Here is a 19949-nt window from a genome sequence, read left to right as displayed (position 1 = left end):
CTTCTATTATAGTTTTTACAAACAAACCAAATTGGATCAAAATTGATGCTCAATTACGTAGTCTTTCATGGCATTCTCTAGACTCAAATTACTTGGACTTTTCCGATCTTGTAAAACTTGCTATAATGTGTAGACTAAAGCTAAAACATCGTATACTAATGATATCCAGCATATCTATAAGGTTGTGTCAGAGATTGTCCATCTACAACAAAATCATCAAGATATGGCAAGTTATTTGGGGTAAGTTGAGACACTCGAAGATGAATTCAATTCTCTTATTCCTTTTTTTGGCAGTATCACTACAAAAGAACAACAATGGGATAAATTTTTTATAGTTTCTAGCCTTGATAGGGCTCGTATCAAATTTATGCTCTATCAAATCCCCAATTAGCTTTAAGGAAATAATCAAGCTGTTCTACTCTCAAATAATTCTATTCTATTCTATTTCCTCACTCAGTGAGCATTAAACTTAATAATATAATTAAATTCACTGTGGTCGTCACCATCTGAAATATGCCTAGGGGCTAACTATTTGCATGACTGAAGACCTTTAAGACTAACAGGAAAAATATTTCTTACAACTGAACAGCTTGTCAAAGATTAAGACATTTGTACAAGAAACATCAGCAGGTCAGCTTCTAGGTAAATGACATTCTAATTTCTTACAACGATTTTTCATGCATGATTAGCAAGTATAAAGAGGCATTAAGCAACTATTGCCCACAAAACCTGTTAGAATATCAGTTCAAAAAAATCTCATCATATGCATGAAGATTGAAAAACAGTGCATTCCCTTTTTTCCTTTAGAACCTGTTATCAATGATAAATAATGTTTCCTTTTTATGCAGATCAACTACAACTTAATATCCAGAGTAATGAAGCCAATCATAGAACACCATCAGTTGATACAAGCTAGTTTTTATTTAACAAGTATTTCTTCTTGATTTTCTTTATATTTTTTAATTTTATGAAGTAGGAAGAGAATCTAGGTCTTGTTCCCTTCTAGACAGAGTGAAAAAAAAAAAAAGCAGGAAGGAAACGATATTTCTCTATACATAGAAGGTGTAGCCAGACCCTTGTACACGTTTGCTGTGTAATAATAATGTATCTGAACGAGAATTCTCTTAAACTTGCAGAACGCCAATGCTTTCTCCTTTCTACTAGAAGAAGCCCAATCTTTTAAATTATTGGATCATTAGAAATTTGCCATGGCCATTGCATAGTTTCAACTTCTGGATATTAAAGTGGGTATTTCTTAATACCAAAAATATCAATCAAAGAATTAAGCAAGTAAAAAGACTTCGGTGGTGTTAGATGAAAAGTAAAAAGAAAAAAAAAAAGTCTTGTGCAATTTGAAAAAAATAAATTTTAAGAAAGTTACTTGAACTCTGGAATTGAAAAGAATTGAACTGGTACTGGTCCAATCAAGTCATTAGCTGAAAGATCCCTGCAAAAATTAAAAGATACAGAGAAAATAAAACAGTCAACAAGTGCAGAAGCTTAAGAAACACAGCTATAAAAATAGAAATTGATGCAGAAGCTCCTGAAAAGTTGTCAATCCAATGATTGTTCTAATTGAGAAAGAGCTAATCCAGATAGAAGGTTTGCAGTTGATGTCATGAACAATTCTTAAAAGTTGAGCAACCCTATCATAGCTTTAATTGAACCAGAATTAAACATCAAAATTATTAATATATTTTATTCCCCTGATTAACAAACTAGAGAAAATGAAATGACTCGTTCTTGTATACAAGATTCAGGCTATTGTTGTGATGTTAGGTAGAGAAAACCAATGGCCAAATCAGCACCTTAAAATAGTAAATCTAGGATCCAAGAACTAAATAAAACTTAACAACAAATCCCACACATGAATATTGTAGAATCCACAAGAAAAGTCCAATCCGAAGGCCACATGAAACCTCAAAATGTAGAACTCCTCAGAGGAAGCAACAATTGACCAAAATGTTTGAGAACCAGAAAATGGAAAAAAGTTATGGTCTAAGTAACTTTCATAGTTAATATGGTTATCTTCATGCATATGAATTATGAAACGGATAACTGAGATTGTTCCAGAATCATAAATGCAGACTTACAAATGCTTTAAATTGAACAGCTGGCCCCAGGAAACAGGTATAGAACCATTGAATTTATTTTTTGCAAGATTCAGATTTTCTAGATGCACCAAATTGCTGAAATAATTAGGCAGTGGACCCGACAAACTGTTGTTCTGTAGTTCCCTGAATGGAGTAGAATTATTCTTTTAAAAGAAATTCTCACAGTTCAGCTCTATGCTTTCCTCACAAAAAATGAGAGATGGTATTGATAGCACAAACAATCTTCAAGGATCAGACATTAAATACAAAAATAAAAATTATAAAATGGCATGGATCAAATTTCATAAAGAAATAAAATGACAAAAAAGAAGAACAAGAAGAGTGCACATGAAGGATCATCCCTGTTTGCCATCACTTTTATTTACCTCTAATATGCAATAGCAGCATTTTTATCCCTAGATATTAGCTATGCGAAGTGCAACATCTATTATGACATGTTCCCAATGTGGATATAAGTGATGAAGTAAATACATCATGTTACAAGAAGTCTCTATGGCGCTCAAAAATTATTCACTTTGTCATCCCCGCAAAGAGTAAAATGCTACCTCATTCAGAAATTTTGCAAATTCCAAATCCTAAGCGAATTCTTATAATGCTTGTCTGCTAATCAACATAGAAGGTCCCTAATTAGGCTTGATTATAAATGTAGAAGGATAACATTTGGAGACTTAGGGCTCTATTCCTCGGTATTGTTCACGGGAACTGTTCACGGCTACTGTTCATCGGTTTACTGTTCACGAGTTACTGTTCAGGGGTTCTGTTCTTCTGATCCTTTGTTTATTTTGATTGTTTTGGGTTGGTTGTTCTTATGGCTGAAATTGATTATATATGTAACAAGTTGAGCATAATTAACATTTATTCTCCAACTCGAGGGGGAGTGTTATAGGTTATAGGAAGTAAATATGTTAATATAGGAAGTAAATATTGATAGATGGATCGGTTGCTTAATCTTAGGATTGTATAATCATAGACTTTGATTTTCCTTCCTATTTAGATACCGTCTCTTATCTATACATAGGTTGTAATCTCTATTGTGAAAAACAACATCAAGTATTATCCTTCTATATGGTATCAGAGCCACCCTGGGTCAGACAAATTGTGTGGAGCTAGTGGGCCTGCGAGGAGAGGGCTCCACCTCGTCTCACACGGGTAGCCCTCTCCTCGCAGGCCCACTAGCTCCGCACAATTTGTCTGACCCAGAGTGGCTCTGATACCATGTAGAAGGATAATACTTGATGTTGTTTTTCACAATAGAGATTACAACCTATTTATACATGACAGACGGTATCTAAATAGGAAGGAAAATCAAAGTCTATGATTATACAATCTAAGATTAAGCAACCGATCCATCTATCAATATTTACTTCCTATATTAACATATTTACTTCCTATAATCTATAACAATAAAGATTTTATTTTTATTGTGAATATTCCTAATTTAGATTTATTTTTTGTATATAAATACTCAAATCTTGTAAAGATCAATTGAATTGGAATAAAATCAAAAAAATCCCTTCCCAAATTCTTCATGGTATCCAAACTTTACCACCTTAATTGGCATAAGTTTCAAACCCCTCACAAAAAAGTTAGGGTTAATTAATAGGTCAAGCTTCTAGGCAACTATATCAATAGAGTTGTTCAACACCACCTGTCCCAAAGGAAAGCTCATCTAATATCAAACATATTCCCGTCGTTGCCATCATCGCTCGGTCATGCGTTTGAAGCCATGTGCTGGCGCATGTGACGTTTTCTGGTAGTCTTTTTCGATGGCGATCCTTTTCAACGGACTCGTCTTCAAATCGCGCCTCTAATCTGTGTAAGCCCGTGACTTGGTTCACCTTTTTCTAACGTGGGAGAAGCTTTCTAGCAGACTTATTTTCAAATTGCGTCTATGATCTTCCTAAACCCGTACTTTTTCGCTGATGGACAGTAATTTTTTCTTCAGTAACAATAACTTTTCCACTGTTTTTATCTTCAAATGGCAGTGACTTGTGTGAGTAATATAAGAATTCTAATAATGCTTTTTGTTTCGTCTCTTATTCTACTCTATGAATTATTGATTCTGGTGCAAATAGATACATGAAGGGCCCCTCTGAAGGCTTCCTTAATTATCTTCCATATCTATAAAAAAACACTGTCCATATCTATAAAAAACACTGTCAGAATCACATCGTAGATGGTTCTTCCACTCCTATCTCTAGAATCGGTCCTATTATTTGTACTCAAATATCAAGCTATCCTATGTTCTTCATGTTACTCGTTTCCTGTTAATCTTTTATCTATTAGTGCGCTTTCACCAAAGTACTTAACTGTAAAATTGAAATTTTTTTTTTTTACTATTGTGTTATTCAGGACCTTCAAACTGGAAAGAGGATTGATAATAGTATACTACACAATAGCTTATACATGTTAAAAGGGAATCTGGGTTTGAATTCACCTCAGGCTCTTTGTGGAAGAAATCAAGATGTCAACCAGGAAATCATACAGTGGCATCGATGGTTACAACACCCATCCTTTTTTGTTTTAGAGAAACTTTATCCTGATTTATTTTGTAAGGCTCAATGTAATTCCTTACTTTGTGATGCTTGTAAATATGCTAAGCATACAAGAACCTCTTATCTCTCAAGTAACAATAGGAGTATGATCACTTTTGTGATCATCTATTATAACATTTGGGAATCTACTCAAACAGTCTCACTATCTAGTAATAGTTGGTTTGTTACTTTTATTGATTGCTGCATTCGTATAACTTCGGTTTATTTGATAAAAGCAAAGGGTGATGTGTTTTCTTGTTTTCAATCTTTTCACAAGATGGTTTTCACTCAATTTGATGCTAAGATAAAAGTTTTAAGAACTAATAATGGCACAGAGTACATAGATGGACTTTTTTTTGCTTATCTGGAGTCTAATGGGATACTACCTCAAGCTAGTTGTCCTTACACTAGTGCTCAAAATGGTATTATTGAAATGAAAAATAGACGCATGTTGGAAGTAGTCAGATCTCTTCTTTCACTATGAACCTTCCAAAAACCTATTGGGGAGATGCTGTCTTAGCCGCAACTTATTTCATTAATTGAATGTCTCTCAAAGTTTTTGCCTTTAAAGCCCTTTAGAGATGTTGCAAGGGAAAAATGTTTATACTGTTCTACTAAAGGTATTTGGATGCACATGTTTTACTCATACTAGGACACGTGGGAAGCTTGATTCGAGGGCTCTTAAACATGTATTTGTTGGGTACTCTCCCACACAGAAGGGTTACAAATGTTACCACCCTCCATCTAGAAAGTACTTTATCAGTATGGATATTACATTTAGAGAGACTGAACCTTACTTCAATACTAACCCATCACCTCTTTAGAGGGAGGACAATGAGAGAGGAGATGATTCCCAGTTCTCTAGAGAAGACTACTATACAGGGGAGACTATTAGTGATCAAGAGACTACTATACAGGAGGAGACCATTGGTGGCCAAATTAGGCATTTGGATAAACCAAATTTAAGGAAATACTCAAGAAAAGACAAAACAAAAGCAAAAAAAAAACATTGTGCAACCTAATCAATGTCATGAATCTTCCTCTTCTCTATCTGGTAAGTCATCCTTAAACCTTGAGCCCATTGATGATCTAAATAAACCAATCGCTCAAAGAAAAAGGAGTTAGGTCTTACACAAAGCACTCTATTTTTAACTTTTTCTCTCTTATGATTCTTTGTCTCCATCCTATAGAGTCTTTATCTTATCTATTTCCTCAGTGTTTAATCTCACAGGATTGGAAGAAAATTCTCAAAGATTATAATTAGAAGGGAGCAACAATTCAAGAAACAAAAGTTTTGGATAAAAATGAGACATGGGAGTTGATGTCTCTTCCACCTGAAAAAAAAAAAAAAAAAAAAGCCAGTTGATTGCAAATGGGTGTTCACAATAAAATACAAAGAAAATGAACTCCATTAGAGTATTGATATCTTGCGCTGCCAACCTTGACTAGAACCTACAACAATTTGATGTGAAAAATGCATTCCTTCATGGAGACTTGGAGGAGGAAGTGTATATGGAAATTTCTCCTGGATTCACTGATGAAAAAACACACGGAAACGTGTGGAGACTAAATAAGACTTTGTATGGATTAAAACAGTCACCCAGAGCTTGGTTTGATCAATTCAGCAGACTTATGATTTTCTTTGGCTATTAATAGGGCAATGCTGACCATACATTATTTATAAGACATTACAAGAGTAAAATTACTCTTCTCATAGTTTATATTGATAATATAGTAATGACACGGGATAACACTAAAGAGATGACTCAGCTCAAAAAACTTTTGGCCCAGGAGTTCGAAATTAAATATCTAGGATAATTTCAAAATTTCCTGGAAATCGAGGTTGCCAAATCAAAAAAGAGAATTTTTATTTCTCAGAAAAAATATATTCTGGACTTTTTGGAAGAAACTAGTATATTAGACAGCAGAAACTCCCATTGAGAGCAATCACAAGCTACAAGTACGGATTGGTAAATTAGTGGATATTGGCAGATATCAAAGATTGGTAGGCAGACTGATTTATCTTTCTCATACTCGATCAGATATAGCATATGCAGTCAGTTTAGTCAATCAATTTATGCATGATCCTCGTGAGTCTCACATGCAAGTTGTTTTTCGCATTTTGCGATACTTGAAATCTGCTCCTGGAAAAGGTCTCATATTTTCTAAACACGGTCATCTCTGCATACACGCATTCACAGATGTAGATTAGGCTGGATCCCTTGATGACAGGAGGTTAACTAGTGGTTATTGCACAATTGTGTAAGAAAATCTTGTCGCTTAGAAAAGCAAAAAGCAAAGTGTTTTTGCTCGATCAAGTGCTGGCAGAATATAGAGCAATGGCACAGAGAATTTGTGAACTCCCATGGTTGCAGAGATTGTTGGAGGAATTGAAACTGTTAGAGAGAGACAAATTCCTCTTGTACTGTGACAACAAAGCTACCATTAGTATAGCTCACATTCCGGTTCAACATAACCAATCGGAACATAAAGATTGATCGACACTTTATTAAAGAAAAGTTAATAAATGGTACCTTGAGATTAGATAATGTGACTTCCGATGAACAGCTAGCTCATGCATTTACCAAAGTGCTCAGTAACAAGACCTATCACACTTGGTTTGCAAGTTGGACATGTGTGATATCTATGCACCAACTTAAGGAGAAGTGTTGAGCAATATAGAAGGTTCCTAATCATGACTGTTGATTATAGGGCTTTTATTCTTATTGTAAATATTTTTAATATTGATTCTTCGTGTATATATACTCAAACTTTGTGAAAATTAATTCAATTGGAATAGAATCAAAAAAATTCTTCCTAAAATTATTCACTGTCTCAACTTCTCTTCCTATTTCTCCTCACTGTCCTTCTTGATACCATCCTTGAAAAACAAACAGTTTCTTTTCACTAAAAGGCACATATAGGTATAAGCTTTCTAGTTTAAGTCATATACAGGTGCATAGCTGCATATTTGTTGCTTGTTATACTACATTTTAAAAACTGATGTTATTATTCTTTTAACGCATACTATTTTCTTGCTATTCAAGTACTTCTCTATCCACCCATTTCACTGAAATTATCAAATTTTATATTGTCATAATATTTTAGGCCAAACTCAAACCAAAAGAAGCTATGTTTGAGAACACTTCTAGCTTAACGTTGCCCAAAGCATTTTTCCTGATCTATCTATTTCTATTAAGTATCCCACATCAGTTACTGTGGAAAATGTGCCCCTTATAAAGAAAGCTAGCTTTTGGGTTTGAATTAGAACTAGGTTTGTTGTGGATATGCATTATCCTTCTACTTGATAGATTCTATCAAAGTGGTTGCAACAATTAAGGATCAACATCTTATCTCTAAGTTTAGCTTGTTACTTTTAGTTTAATTTTTCATTTGTTATCTTTAGTTTAATTTTTAAATTTAGTAGAAAATAGGAAGTTTGGATTCAGGTTTTGATGTAAATTGAATTTAGTCTTCACTATAAAAAGGTATAAAATCATTGAACAAAAAATCCGGAAAATTATTCATCATTTTATAAGATCATAGAATTCTCTCAAACAAATTCTCAAATTATTTTCACAATAGGTTATGAAAAGTAAAAACATTAATAAGAGAAAATTAATCTAGCAAGAGGAAGATTTTAATTGACCTGTGACAAGATCCTATTCAAGGACACTCAACAAAGTTCATTTTCTTGTCAGTTCCTATAATATCATTCATTATGCATAGATTTCAATTTCACCCAATAAGAATGCCAACTTACAAGCTAACCAAGAACTTCAGTTTCGTAATTGCAGGTGAAAGAGTTCCTGAAAATCCATTTGATGCCAAGCTCCTACAAATTAGTACATCAAAGTAAATATATTGTAAGCTTAATCAGCTTAGTTTCAAATAAAATCTAGTATAATAACAATCAAAACATTCATGTCAATTCCTTAAAAATAAAAGCAGCTTCCAAATGAATGCACTTACAGGGATGTGACTCTTCCATTTGTGCAAGTAACATGAGACCAACTAAAGCAAGGGCTCACCAGATAATAATTCCAATCTTTTATTTGGTTATTGGAGTCATTGAGTGCTTTTAGAAGCTCAACCAAAGCTTCACCTACAGTAATTAATTGAAATGGGCATTAACATATGATGCAAGGTGGCCAGAAACAGCCATCAATAATCTAGACAATGCCTTAGAAAATGAAAATTAAGGAAAAAAATCGCCACATGATATGCATAATTAAAATGTATTGAAGAATCAAAGAACATGTGAAAGGAGTAGGCATCCTTGGGCCCATATATCATGGTTAGTCTAAACCCACTTATTCAACCCCATAGTTCTAGACTAAGTTTTATATGAGCCTGAATTAGCTGAGGTAAACAATTTTGTGCTGAACTTAGGTATGGGCAAGCTCAATGCCAATAAATTCAACCTGCTTATTAGGGCCGGTTCTTTTGGGTCCTGAACCGAACCGAATAACCATACCAAACCGAATCAAAACCCAAAAAAAATCAATGATGTAGGAACCGAACCGAATTTATTTAGATATTTGATTCTAATTCTTTATTAAGAATCGTACCGTATCTGTATCAAACTGGAACCATAACAAAGAACCGATTTATATATATATATATATATATATATATTTTAAATAATTTATAGTGATATTATAATTCTAATATATAGTTCCAATAATATATTTTATATATCTTATAATTTCAATAAAATTACACATATAATTACAATATTATTTAATTATTAAATATTTCTTACCATTTTATTTAGTCAATTTAGTTTGTTGATTATAATTTACTCTATTTAAATAGATTATATATATAAGCACTAATAGAATTATACTATTAGAATATAAATTACTAAAATAATTATATATATGTGTATATATGTACTTATAATTGTTATTATAATCTATATATAATAATAATAATATAAAAATATTATATCTTTTAGTCATTGGTGAATTATTAAATATTTATAATGATATAATTTAACTAATTTCGTTAGTTAATTAAAATTCGTCCTATCTAAATAGATTATGTATATATGCTCCATCAATATTAATAGAATTATACTAATAAAATATAAATTACTAAAATAATTATATCTATATCAATATATGTATGTATATACACTTATAATTGTTATTAGTAGCTATTATATATAATTATTATATGTTTTTAGTCACTAGTTAATTATTAAAGGTTTATAAGAGTATAATTCAACTAATTTAATTCGTTAACTATACTTCATTCTATTTAAATAGATTATATCATATACTATCTCCATATTAATAGAATTTATACTAATAGAATATAAATTCAATTACATGTATATGTACTTATAGTTGTTATTATTACTCGTGTATATATATATATATGTGTGACTATTTTAAAAACTATGTAGATTTAAACACTGCATAATTTTAGATAAAATTATGTAGATTTACTTTAAAAAATAAAGAAAACTAAATAAATTTGCAACAATTCAGAAGAATGATAAAACCTCGTTTAGTTGAAGTTTATTTCTTATAGAAACATTGCAACAAAGTTTTTAGAAGCTCTAATGGGAGTTGTTTTTTTTCTTTTTGTTCTCTTTTTTTTAAGAGTTTGAAAATTGTAATAGGAAGATTATATTATGTTTCATTATTTAGTGCCTTGATATATTTTAGATGAAAACATTATCTAATATTGTGGATGTTTGATATTATTTTAAAGTTTGAATGTGAGACTTGTTAGCTTGATATAAATAATATTAGTAGCAGTACTATATTAGAAGTATTTAATTATTTCGTTCAATTTTAAATTTTATTATAGGAAACAAGGACCGCACGAAAACTAGAACAGAACCAGAATAAAAAATACATAAAAACCATACCAAAATTCAGTTATGGTTCTTATTCTAAAAAATTCAAGTAACCAAATTTCAGTTTCGGTTCCTGCAAGAAACTGTCCTGGAACTGCACACCCCTATTACTCACACACAAACAACTTTGTAGCCTTTAATATAAAAATCCTTCCAACAAGACTCCTTTTTGAATTAAAAGTTATTACCTTAACCATTTCATCGTGAATTATTTTAGAATATACTACTAAATAATGAAATAAGAAAGAAAAGAGCATATTGTTGTTTGTCCCTAATCCTCTTCACAAATTTCTTGCTTATAAAGTTTACTTGAAAAATGTTTCAAAAAGTCAATATAAATCTAATTATAGTTAATCAAATTTATTTAACATTTCTTAAGGTTTTGAAAGACCATCTATGTATTTTTCTGATGATAAGAGTTAATTAATCACTATCAATATAAAAAGTGTATTCTAAGCGATTTCCTCCAACTTATTTATTATATCCAAAACCTTGAGAAATGTGTTTTTTTTTTTTTGACAAGTCTCTTTTGTTAGAAAGTGCCATAAAAAAATTCCTTTTGATTAAACGGACTTCAATGAACTCAATTTTACAAGAATAATATATATTTTTGGAAATTCACCATATATTTTTTATTTTAGTACCATTGTCTTAATAGACATTAATTAAATATGTGAATTTGTACTTTATCGTTTCAATGAATTTTACAAAGCCTATATTAATTGAATATATATAAATAATAATTTAAATACTTAATTTTTCTACAAACAAATGACTATATGTTTTCATTAAAATTAAATAATAACATATTAAATCAAATAGGAAAAAAAAAGGTTTTATGTAAATAAAAATCATTGTTAACCACAAAGCACATGCAATTTGTTAATTCTTAAGTAAACACCAAGAATCGATGAAAATTATCTTTCACTCTAATGAAAATGTCTTAATAATTATGATGTAAGAATTTCAAATGCAATATCTAGATTACTCCAAACCTTCAAGGTCAGGTCCACTGGAGGGATAACCAGTGCTTAGAAAACTAAGGAGCACAAGGCAGTATGTGACTAGCTTGAGGGGATGCCAAATGGAGAAGTTTCCAAACATGCCACTTTTGTTCGTGTCTAAGAAGGGTTCATCCTCAAACCTCTTGCCCCCATTTGGAAAATCTAAGAAAAAAGAACATGTTTATACCATGGTGTAAAAGAGACTAAAATTCAGATATTATCTTTCTAAAATGTTAAAAATTTAAAAATCATACAGATGGAAACAACTAAGACTGACACTTGTGTTATGATGGAAACAACATATAGCATATAGGCATCACTAAAAGACACATATAATAATGTTAAATCAAAAATTAAAAGCAAGAACACTAGTCTCTTTAGACAGACTAGACATAATGGTAATAAATCAAACACGATGTGTGCCACTCTAGAGCAAGGGCAAAAGAAGGGATATTGACTTTACTTCAAGGGTAAAGGGAAGAAGTGGGGAGGGAGCGGGCTTCTTGATATCAATATACTGCACCAAACATTAAAGCATTTCTCTCTGCAATTTCTTCCACCTGGGATGCTTCACCTCCTACATGCCATTTTTTACATGCCTAAATCTCCAATTTAGGCATGAAAAGATAAGAGAAGAATTGATAGATGGAAGATTTACAAACTCAACTATGTGTAGCTTGTGTTCTATCTATGTTTCTGGGATGGGGAAAAATAATCTTTATGCTGTTGCATCCCCACTATAAGAAGACTTCATGAAATCAGTCCTGCTATAGGAAAGCGACATGACTCCAAGTGTTCCTCCAGCCAATGTGACTATTTTGTACAAAAGACATTTTCCTATCAAATAATCGTAATTCTCTATGGACCTTATGTATTCAGCTTTCTTAAAGCTCATAGAGCAGGGTCTAACGATAGAAGTATTATTAGTTTTGCTGAGACACCCATATGATTAAGCACCAAAAGATGCCCTTTCTTCCAGAAGCTCAATGCCAAAAATTGTGCTGATTATTGATTATGAGTTACAAAAATACTAGAAAGAGCATTAATAAATCATGCTAATGACTTTTACTAATGGTTTATTAAACTACAAATTAGTGTTTCTTGCTTGTATATGCACAATGTTATAATCAAATTACTTTACAGACTAAAAGAACCTTTGTTTCTTTTTAAATTATGAACTGCAGGACAAAATTATTTTTATCACAAATATTACGTTAAAAGCATGCACAGGGTAATTTGCACCATTCTAATTGAAGTATAAAAGCACCTTTAATAAACACTGCCCAAGAAAAATTGAAAAGGAAAATCTGCTAGGTTGGTCATGGAACAAATGGGGAAAAAAAGAACAAAATAGACATGAAGGTTTACAATGAAGAAAAAAAATCAGATTGTAAAAAAGATCAGATTTGCATTTTTGCACCTACAAACAGAAACATATTTTTCCTTTGTCTAATTGGGCCCTTTGGTAGAACTACTTGGCTCTATTTTTAATTAATTTTATTATTATTTTTTAATTCTTCAGAAAAGGTTGAGCCTCTCCGATAATAAACTTCAAATGTACCAATTAAACCAATTTTGGTAACTTAATTTGCTGCTATTAATAATTAAGATAAGGGATTTTTCTTCTCTCTATTCATTATATAACTAAATCGTTTGATTTGCTTTTGTTTCTTTTTGTACATGTCATTAGCGACAAACCAGATCGTATGAACTAAACTGTCCATCACTTTGAAAGAGACTTTGCAAGTTCCATGTTCCAAACCCCAAACAATTCAATCAGGTTACAACTACAAAGTCGTAAAGCCACCACACAAACCCAAAATAGAAGAGAAACATGGCACGTAGAGTTTAAGACTAGCTTTCTCAATCAGAATAAGCTGTTTATTGAAATGAAACAGTGAAACAGGACCCAAATTAATCCCCATCAAATTGGAGGAGCATAAATAGCATATGCAAGTTCAAGGAAGATGAAAGTGTACCTGCTTCAGTTTTAGCCATGGCCATTGCAAATGCAACCACTACGAATCAGAAAGAGAAGAAGGAGAAGAAGAGGAAACTGGATACTGTGATTATGATAGTGTGAAAATAGATTGTGCATTAGTGCAGGGGACCCACAAAGCATTTGAGAATGGAAGGAAAAGGAAAGCCAAGGCAAAAAGAAATTCTGGGAAAACCAATAGGAGAGAATATGAGAGCCCTACTTGAAACTGTGCAAGTGTTATTGGTGGGATGAGAATGAGAATCCCACTAATTAATGGTCTTATCTTTCTACTTTTTGGGTTTTTACTAGAATTAATCTCCATTCTTTATCAAAGGAACCACAGGGAGATGCCCCCACTGCCGTGGCATAGAATCGAAGTGAAGCTGACTCAGGCTCAGGGATCATAGTCACTATAGTGGCACAGTGCTGCCCAAGTGGCTGACACCTCGTGTTGCTTGTGTCGCTATTCCACGGACAAGTGGGGCACGCCACTCTGCGTCTCACCCGACGCGCTTTTTACCTTCCCGGGCTCTTGCGTTTGTTACAGGGAGGTCTGCAATTTTCGGATCAATTTGATTTACTTGGGTTTTTTTTTTCGTTCTAAATAAATAATTTAATTGATTTTTAATACGTCTAAGCATTTAATTCATATCATTATTTTCATAAAAAGTAAACACAAAAAAAAAAAATTTTTTTTTTTCGTCAATAAAATGAGAGTTAAATCTATATAAATATGGAACTTTTTTATAAGAGTGGATTCTAATAAGCAAACACATAGTCCATATTCAAGTACATGTAGCTCACTTACATAATCGAGTTGTTGGTTGGATAATCATTGTTTATTTAGTAATGATGAGCTGGCATGGGCTGGAATCCTCTTCGGATATAAGCTTAATATACTAAAAGGTTTATGGTTTAGGATTTGAATCTTCTTTGGATATAAACTCAATATACTAAAAGGTTTAAGGTTTAGGATTTAAAGTGTTAGAAATATGAAATTCACCCTTATCTGCTAAATACAAGGATAAATTTCATGAATGTTGATTGCTTAACAGGATAGATGCAATAGATTGAATCTCTTATAACTCAACTGCTTTGTTTTTTTGTTAGTAAGTATAACATGCATAAAAGGTATATAGGGCTGTATGTTTCTATAGTTTATATAAGATTCATCATCATACTTCGTATTGAGTTAGTAGATGGTTTCTACCATGGTAAGGGTTTTGGCAATGAGAACACTCTTTTTATACCTAAAAGTATATGCTTAGAAGTTGTGATGTAAAAATGATTTGCACTAGCCTCCTCAGCTCCACAGGCTTAAAGGCTTAATGATGCCATGTGCATAATTAGTACACATGCAATGTAAGGAATTGCATAAAAAACTATAAGAGTAATATAAGAACCACACTAAGTTACTAACATGGAGCAACTAGTCTTAAACTTTATGGCAGACTTAGACCGGACCTAATTTTTGCTGCCGACGTCCGATAGAGAACCACAATAGCTTTTCAGAAAGGGAATTTCAAGACACGACTTTCAAAAGTGTGATAAAAAATCGTAAGCCTGTCACAAATTTCGATATGAAAATTCCATCGTTTAATGGGTCAATTTTGCATTTAATTATTTTTTTGGATATTTTCATAATTTTGCATATTAGGGTTTTTGTTTCTATTATAAATAGCCTCCCTTGGCTATTAGAAACTCACTTTTCAATCTTTGAGAAATTTTAATAAGACTTTCCGTCTTCTAGCCTATCTTTTCTCTTATCTCGTCTTAGCCAAATGATATTGATTAAAACTCTTGACGGAGTCTAAATAATCCTTTATCAGACTGGTATCAGAACAAAATTTGACCATGGCAGATAACCAAGAGGTGACTTGCTGCGATTGAGGCATCTTTGGCAGAATTGAGGGAGATGATCGGACAGCTGACCCTGAGGCAGGGAATCCACCAACCCGCGCCGCCGTACACCCCCAATCAGTAGCCAATCTTGTGGCCGCCAATTATGTGGTTGTCAATCCTGTGCCTGCAAATCCCCAATAGAATTATCAGGAAGGTTACAAGATCAAGAAAGACCTTCAAAACTTTTCTGGTTCATTGGATGTGGAATCTGTTCTTGATTGGCTGGCATAAGTTGAACGTTTTTTCGAAGTTATGAACGTGGAAGAGAATCGCAAGGTTCCGATTGTGGCCTATAAGTTAAAAAGGGGAATAGTAGTCTGGTGGAATTCGATTCAAAATGAATGCTATCGGAGGAGGCTGGAACCCATACGAAATTGGGTGTTGATGAAGCATATGATTAAACAATGGTTCTTGCCTAGCGATCATGCTCAGGTTTTGTATAACCGGTATCATGACTGTGTACAGCGGAACCAAAGGGTGGATGAATATATCGAGGAGTTTTTGAGGTTGCAGGCAAGGTGTGAAAACTGTGAGAACGAAGCCCGGCAGGTTACTCATTATCAGAGGGGCCTAAATCACGAAATTCATTGTATGATGGGAGTAGCTGCGATTTTCACCTTGGCAAACGCCATTGAGATGGCAAAAAGGGCAGAAGAGCGTGTTGATTGGCTGTCATGACAGCAGTATAACCAGAATTTTAATTACAGAAATTCTAGATCGATAGGGACGCAACTGTAACGACCCGAAAATCGGACCGCTACCGGCGCTAGGATCCAGGTCAGCTTAAGGCCGCCGGGACCCATAGCAAGCCTAACATGCAACCTATAAACCTGTTTAATCCCATACATGATCAACAACATACATAAAAATTAAAACTTTTCTTTCATTCATACACCAAACTCAACCTGTGCATGCACTGAACATAGACATAATCATAATCATGACCCCTCTATGGGATCTCATCAATGCCCCAATGGGCGATACCTCATAAGTTGAGTTGGTTTACATACACATCATAAAACATCTAAGATCATGTATTAAAAGGGATACCTTATACATAAAGTCAAGCACAATTTCTAATCCTCAATATCATTACATGAATAAGACTGTACTTTTACATAACATTAATACATTTATCATGTCCACACTATCTATTACATATACATGACTTCATTACTCTTGCGGACCTCCTGGTCTACCCTGTACCTGCAAACCTGGGGAATTTGGGAGAGGGGTGAGCTACTAGAGCCCAGTGAGCAGAACAATAAAACATTTAAAACATATGATAACATGGAATGCATCACATCACAGCTAATCACATCAAGGATGAACTTGTCACCAATAGCCCTCTACATAGTCCAACTGTGCCAGAACGTAGAATGGGTCCTGGTCTTTCTCTTACATAACATAGCATAACATAACAGTCCAACTGTGCCAGAACGTAGAATGGGTCCTGGTCTTTCTCTTACATGGTGCCAGCGAACGTAAAATGGGTCCCACTGGTCTTACATTCCGTACCGTACATATCACATCGTCACATCATAGATCGAGGGCTATGGATCATCCAACATTCATCCACATCAACATTAAAATATGCAATGCAACATATTCGTGAATTCTAATGCAAACAACCTAAATCATCACATGACATTCATGATGCGTGAATCATGCTAAAATGTCCATTATTTGCTTTAAAACGTAATGAGTTATTCCACTCACCTCTGGATAGCTCTGACCAGGCACTGGAGCAGCTGACTCACTGCTGGGGTCCCCGGTTCCTCTGGTCCGAACCTACACAGGTGGACTCAAATGAGGGACCAAACAAACATGAACATAACTCTAAACTACTCCCCAAAAACCCCCTAAAACATCATGAAACAATCATAGAAAAACATGCAAGGGAAGGCTGGACAGGGCACTTTCGGCGGCAGGTTCGGCGGCCGAAAGTCCCTCCAGAGCCAAAAGTCAGGCAGGTTCGGCGGCACCTTCGGCGGCCGAATCTCCCAGACAGAGGCGAAACTCATGCATGTTCAACGGCACTTTCGGCGGCCGAAACTCCCAGACAGAGACGAAAGTCCTCTTTCGGGGGCAAGCTTCGGCAGCCGAAGGCTGCCTCCACAAGCATGTTCGGCGGCCGAAAGTTCCTTCGGCTGCCGAACCTGGTTTCTCCCATAGTGGCAGAAACTCAGCTCTCCTATGCACATTTGCCTCCAAAACTTTCCAATCATGCATAAACCTATTCTACAACACACATACATAAGCATACAAGCTCCTAGGGGCTTCAAACCATCAAAAACCCCAACTACAACACATCAAACAACTCACATTGCTCATAACACATATAAAACCTATAAACCTAACCATAAGCTAAACATGCATTCTACCCCATAGATCTACTTGAAACTTACTTAAAACATGCAATGAGTTTAAGATCGGCTCTTACCTCGTGGAGATCGAGAGAGAGATGACCTAAACTCGGAGATGGGAGGGGTTGAGTTTCCTTGAACCTCAAAGCTCCAAAACTTGCTCAAAACTTGAAAATCTTCAAAACAAAGCAAAAACTCATGAAAATCTTGAAAGATCTGAAGGAAGGACTCAAAGATTGGTGAGGGATGGCGGAGAGCTCACCTTGGCCGACAATGGGGAGAAAAGCTCGCCCGTTTTCGGCTAAGGGACCCTTTTATAGTGGCTGGCCAAGCCACGTTCGGGGGCCGAACGTGCCTCCGCATGCATGCCATGTTCGGCGGCCGAACTTGAGGTTCGGCGGCCGAACTTGAGGTTCGGCGGCCGAACCTGGACTTCCCTCACTTATGCCTTCGGAGGCCTAAGGCACACCCGAAATGCATGCATGTTCGGCGGCCGAACTTGAGGTTCGGCGGCCGAACCTGGGTTTTCCTCCAAGGTTGTTTTCATGCAAAAACTCATTTCCTTTTTACTTAAAACTATGAAATACCTTAAAACATTTTATGAAAACATGTTTCTACCCTACTAGAGGCTTCTGACATCCGAGATTCCACCGGACAGTAGGAATTCCGATATCGGAGTCTAGCCGGGTATTTCAGCAACAATATAGAGGCAATTATAGCGGACAACCTTCTAAGGTTGTAAATTCTGGCAATCCTCAGAATAACATGGAAGAAAGGAGAGACAATAAGAGAAAGGCAATCACCACTATAGCAGAAAAAGGAGGCAAAACCAATCCTTATTAGAAGCCAACGGGAGACATGTTACAGCTGCAGGCAACCTGGTCATCGATCAAATAATTATCCAGAACATAGAGGAGTTAATACTGATCGCCGACAGGTTAATGTAGCTGTGCAGGTGGCTGAAACTGACGAGAAAGTGGATGACGATGACGGATCTATTGCTGGTTCTGAAGATGGAGAGGTCACCTATGTGGTGAAGAAAATCTTATGCTTAACAAAACAGGAGGATGAGACGCAAATGAGGAAGATTTTCCAGACAAAGTGTCGATGAGGAGAGGCAATTTGCAGGCTAATTATAGATAGCTGCATTTGTGAGAATCTGATAGCTAAGCAATTGGTGGGGAAATTGCAATTGCCTACACAGTTGCACCCTTCGTCATACAAAGTCGGATGGATTAAGGAAGGTCCAACAATTGAGATCAACAGAATCTGCTGTGTGCCTATCTTGATCGGTAAATCTTATATTGAACCTGTTAATTGTGATGTTGTGGATATAGATTATTGTGGAATTTTGCTAGGTCGCACTTGGCAGTTCAATGTTGATGCTTTGCATAAGGAGAATGAGAATTCATACATGTTCACATGGAATCAAAAGAAGATTACTATCTTGCCTTCCGGTTCTGTGAAACACTCTAAAGTGGAAGGGAAGAATGATGTTGCTGTTCCCACGGGAGTGCAAAGGCTATTAGGCGCAGTTGAAAAATCTGGAGGCACACTGGCTTTATTGGTAAGAGCAAAAGGTGCAATGGAGGATGCACCATCTTTACCACCACCCATCAAAGAGCTGTTGAAGGTGTTTCCTAAGATAGTGGAGGAATTATCCAAGCTTCCACCTCTGTAGGATATCCAACATCATATTGATCTCATTCCTGGATCAAAATTACCGAATCTGCCTCATTACCATATGAGTCCAAATGAGAGTAAAATCCTCCAAGAACAGGTTGAAGAATTATTGAAGAATGGGCATATTCGGGAGAGCATTAGCCCCTGCAGAGTACCTGCCCTATTAGTTCCAAAGAAAGATGGGACTTAGAGAATGTGCGTGGATAGCAGGGCCATCAATAAAATTACAGTTCAGTATCGATTTCCTATTTTACGACTGGATGACATGCTGGATCAGCTATCCGTATCTAAAATCTTTTCTAAAATTGACCTTAAAAGTGGCTATCACCAAGTTCGGATCAAAGAGGGAGATGAATGGAAGACTGCTTTCAAGACTAAGAAAGGCTTGTATGAGTGGCTGATTATGCCCTTTGGTTTGACGAATGCACCTAGCACTTTTATACGACTCATAAACCAGGTCTTGCATCCTTTCTTACTCAAATTTGTGGTTGTT

General features: G+C 34.8%; 1 protein-coding gene across 5 annotated transcripts in view; it reads right to left on the bottom strand.

Annotated features, from left to right (window-relative positions):
- The window catches only part of LOC110628283 (probable LRR receptor-like serine/threonine-protein kinase At5g63710), a 29608-nt gene extending 15692 nt beyond the window's left edge, over positions 1–13916 (bottom strand). The window contains exons 1-6 of one of the 5 annotated variants that reach the window (XM_043949135.1): positions 13504–13912; positions 11516–11686; positions 8621–8753; positions 8412–8483; positions 2094–2237; positions 1382–1447 (exon numbers count right to left, since the gene is read on the bottom strand). In XM_043949135.1, coding sequence (XP_043805070.1) covers positions 1382–1447; positions 2094–2237; positions 8412–8483; positions 8621–8753; positions 11516–11686; positions 13504–13528 — 611 coding nt within the window. In that variant the 5' untranslated portion in view covers positions 13529–13912. Of the gene's footprint in view, positions 1–1381; positions 1448–2093; positions 2238–8411; positions 8484–8620; positions 8754–11515; positions 11687–13503 lie in introns of all 5 variants that reach the window. The other 4 variants (XM_021774878.2, XM_021774877.2, XM_043949137.1 and 1 more) reach the window with 4 other exon arrangements.
- Between the last annotated feature and the right edge of the window lie 6033 nt (positions 13917–19949).

The sequence above is a fragment of the Manihot esculenta genome, chromosome 12, assembly GCF_001659605.2.
Source record: "Manihot esculenta cultivar AM560-2 chromosome 12, M.esculenta_v8, whole genome shotgun sequence".
NCBI lineage: Eukaryota > Viridiplantae > Streptophyta > Magnoliopsida > Malpighiales > Euphorbiaceae > Manihot > Manihot esculenta.
The sequence above is the reverse complement of the archived record's forward strand: the minus strand, read 5'-3'. Positions and strand labels throughout refer to the sequence as shown.